This window comes from Corylus avellana, chromosome ca6 (genome assembly GCF_901000735.1).
Source record: "Corylus avellana chromosome ca6, CavTom2PMs-1.0".
NCBI classification, from domain to species: domain Eukaryota; kingdom Viridiplantae; phylum Streptophyta; class Magnoliopsida; order Fagales; family Betulaceae; genus Corylus; species Corylus avellana.
Window position 1 is genome coordinate 29902071 of NC_081546.1, and position 4114 is coordinate 29906184.

The following is a 4114-nucleotide window of genomic DNA, read 5'->3' on the forward strand; positions in this document are numbered from 1 at the left end:
AGAGGCTATTTTCAAACCTTAATTATTAAAAAAAAAAAAATGAAAGGCTCAGGTGGCCACAGGCCCCACAAGCTCTTAAGTGGCTCCGCTACTAGATACAAAAAGAGTGATACAAGAAGGACTTTTAAAATTAGTCGGGGTAGTAGTGACTAATGACTTTGTGTTTAAGTTAACCAATAATTTATTGTGGTCTTTGCAATTAATTTCACACTCAATTATCAAATTTGACCAATAATAGAAAACTCTATGTTTTTCATCTTCATTTTTTACTTTAATATTTAAGAAATAAAACATATAGACAATATATAATAAATAATAAGTGGGGTCCAAATGCCACATCTGATTTCATGTGCATGGTTTAATTTAATACAAATTGAAGGTTTTTTTTTTTTTTTTTGAGCAAATACAAACAAAAGGGAAGGGTTACAAAGGGGGATCCTTCCCACTATTAATTCTAATGGAAGATAAGATGGAAGAGGAATTGGGAATGCTACCAAACACAAGGTTGGTAGCGGCCCACTTGGCGAGGTGGTGCGCACGAAAGTTTGCACTTCTAGAAACTTTTGTAGCATTCCAAACTTGAAAATGCTGAAGTTTCAACTGAATGTCGGCAATGATTGGAGCAATGGTCCATTCGGTGAAGAGATTCTGATTGTTAATGGCTAAGATAGAAACCAAAGAATCACCCTCAATCAACAAATTGTTGCAGCCTTGTGAGATAGCAAGATCAATCCCGGTAAGAGCTGCCTTTGATACTTTATTCACGTGAAGGCATAATTATAATAGAATTAATCTAATTGGAACAAAGTTCCAATTAGTCATATGAGCATCTATGATGGAAAGAATAAAAAATTAGTCTATAAACAAAGACGATCTATAGTATAGCAAAAATTAGCTAGACATAGGTTCAAAGCATCTCTATCCAAATAAAGAAGAGCTATTCAACTCTCTACTTTTTTTAAATATTATTTTTATTATTTTTTTTCTACTTTAAAGGGGAGAGAGAAAGAGAGAAATAATAATAAAAAAAACTTACAAAGTACTAAAAGTTTTATTTTAAAGTGCATGTAGAATATCTCTGCCGGAAGAGAAGCCCTTTGTGAGCTTAAACAAACACGGTTGGAGGTACCTATATAAAGTTATTTAGGTAGGTTATAATAAATTATTTTATCAGTAAACCCAATTTTATAAATTTTTAAGTTAAAAATAAAATTTAAACTTGGTTACCGGTTGCATGTGGCATAAGCAAAAAAAAAAAACAAAGAAAATGACATTGGCCGACCAACTGCCCAAGGATTCCCAAAGTCAAAAGCTAAATCCACCCCTAGGTAAGTGATGATACAAAATTTTAAAACATGACATTTAGCCTTAACATGCAAATGATGTTTGTCGTGTTCAACATGTTGAAATTTATTGATGATAAATTAAGTTGAAAATAGCCTCAATATTGTCGCTGCATATAGAGAAGACATTTCGTAAATACTTGATTTATTGCAAGTGTGTTTCACGTTGGGATTAATTAATTCATACGTCCCAATCAAAATGAATATGCGTGGTTCCTTAGTAATAGTAAAAGTTGGTCAATTAACTTTGAAGCATCTTTTTTTGATTGGAGCGTGATTCATATGAGAAGGCTGCAGGAACTTGGAAAGTGAGGTAGAAAGATGACTCTATAAATTCCCCCAAGGTTTTATCACAGAGGCATCCAGATCATTAAGTTAAAGTTCTCCATCTCTCTAGCTCTCACACACACAACACACTTAGCTAGCTGCACCCTCAGTAGTCCCTAGCTCATGGAAGCAACACTACATGCACCCCTCAAGCCTCCAAGTTATGGAAACCTGGTCACCATTCTCAGTATTGATGGAGGTGGAATCAGAGGGCTTATCCCAGGAACTATCCTTTGTTTCCTCGAGTCTGAGCTCCAGGTACAATCAATTAATATAAATTAAGTAAAATTTAATTATTCAAGTAGTAGTAGAGCTTAATTAATTACTATTTTTGGGGATATATATATATATATATGATGGATGCAGAAGCTGGATGGTGAAGATGCAAGAATCGCGGATTATTTTGACGTGATTGCAGGAACAAGCACGGGTGGTCTTGTGACGGCCATGCTAACAAGCCCCAATGAGAAGAATAGACCTTTGTATGCTGCCAAGGATATTAAAGACTTTTACCTAAATCACAGTCCTAAAATATTTCCACAGTACAGTTTTCTGTTGTATAAATATGCTACGAAGATTATCAAAGCTGTTTACGGACCAAAATACGATGGGAAATATCTACATCGCCTTGTGAAAGAAAGACTTGGAAGCACAAGATTGAGCCAGACATTGACAAATGTTGTTATCCCAACGTTTGACATCAAGCGACTCCAGCCAACCATCTTCTCCAGCTTCGAGGTTTAAACTTCTTCACCCAAACTTAAATGACGTATAAAACGATGTCGATCGATCAACTATATATAATTATAATCATAAATTCATAATTATATATGGAGCTGAACGTCGAATATATATATTGTTGTTTCTGTGCATGTAGGTGAAGAAAAACCCAAGCTTGAATGCGTTGCTCTCAGACGTGTGCATTGCCACATCAGCAGCACCCACTTATCTTCCAGCTCATTACTTTGAAACCAAAGATCCAGCAGGAAATGTGAGAGAGTTTCACCTTATAGACGGGGGCATCGCTGCAAATAATCCAGTCAGTATAAATAAATCAAATTAATAATTAATTTCATATATATATATATATATATATATATAAACGTACCCAAACAAGTTTTTAACTTTAATTTGTACGTCTCACGTAGGCCTTAGTTGCCATTGGCGAAGTAACAAAGGAGGTGACCAGAAAAAGCCCTCACTTCCATCCTATAAAACCGATGGATTATGAACGGTTTCTGGTGATTTCAATCGGAACAGGGTGTGCTAAAGCTGAAGAGAAATACAACGCGCATGAGGCAGCCAAGTGGGGTCTCTTAAATTGGTTAACTAGTAATGGTGGAACCCCAATAGTTGACGTGTTTTCTCAAGCAAGTGCAGATATGGTGGATTTCCACCTTTCTGACGTTTTCCGAGCTCTTCAATGTGAGAGAAGTTACCTCCGAATTCAGGTATATATACCATCCATGCCCATCTTTTGAGATTGATCAAATTAAAGCTTTTGATTGACTGTTCGATTTTTTATTTATTTATAACAATCGATCTCGACCGATGGATGCAGGATGACAATTTAAGTGGGGAAGTATCTTCCGTAGATATAGCCACAAAGAAGAATTTGAACGATCTTGTTGTAGTTGGCGATGAATTGCTTAAGAAACGAGTTTCCAAGGTCAATTTGGAAACTGGCCTGGACGTCAATTATGGTGATCATGAGACAAATAAAGAGGCTCTCACAAGGTAGGGTTTATTAATTTCTACTATGATCACCTTAATTAATTAATTATGGTATACTTAATTAATGATCAAAATTAACCTAATTATTAATTTGTTGCAGGTTTGCGGGGCTACTCTCTAAAGAGAAGCGGCTTCGCCATGCTAATAAGTCTGCTGCAAATTCCAATGGGCTGTAGCTCAATACATGGCATTTCTTTTCATATAATGTAATCCCTTGGGTGAAAATTAAGATATATATCTTTCCTTTCAAATAAAGTAAAAGATTAGGGACATTTTTCCTAATTACTTTTACAACTTGTAAGGGGTTTTATGTAAAACCTAAGGATTACCGAATAAAAGGCATTGTACAATTTTCTTCCGCATGTTTCAACTTTTTGATTGAACGACAAGGCCAGCATCATACAATTTTCTTCACCATATTTTCCTATAAAATTTAATTAGGAGGCCTTCTCAATTTTACATTGAAAAGATGAGTAGTCAATGCGGAGCTTCATACTCTCTGATGTAAGGACTTTATGTTAATCTTTTTTCAATGAATAAATATGAAAGATTCCCTTAAAAAAAAAAAAAAAACATAACAGATCGACATAGGCACCATGGCAGCAAAAAACACCTTAAGGTGGCTCCAAAATATATATATATATTTTAATAAAATAGACCCTAAAATACTTTTGCCTTAAACCCCAAGAACACCAAATTTCAAATATACA

At 34.9% G+C, this 4114-nt stretch overlaps 1 protein-coding gene across 1 annotated transcript; it reads left to right on the top strand.

The window, feature by feature from the left end:
• Window positions 1-1793: 1793 nt before the first annotated feature.
• On the top strand, window positions 1794-3411 carry LOC132184701 (patatin-like protein 2). Its single transcript, XM_059598425.1, has 5 exons — window positions 1794-1928; window positions 2037-2408; window positions 2548-2709; window positions 2819-3121; window positions 3232-3411. Exons 1-5 carry the CDS (start codon window positions 1794-1796, stop codon window positions 3409-3411), a joined length of 1152 nt encoding a protein of 383 aa, XP_059454408.1.
• The last annotated feature ends 703 nt before the right edge of the window (window positions 3412-4114 follow it).

Bases quoted from the DNA above. Each gene is read 5' to 3' on its own strand.
- LOC132184701 (XM_059598425.1), top strand. From the start codon at position 1,794: ATGGAAGCAACACTACATGCACCCCTCAAGCCTCCAAGTTATGGAAAC. The intron at 2,710-2,818 runs GTCAGTATAAAT...CGTCTCACGTAG, and splicing joins GCATCGCTGCAAATAATCCA to GCCTTAGTTGCCATTGGCGA. The intron at 3,122-3,231 runs GTATATATACCA...CGATGGATGCAG, and splicing joins GAAGTTACCTCCGAATTCAG to GATGACAATTTAAGTGGGGA.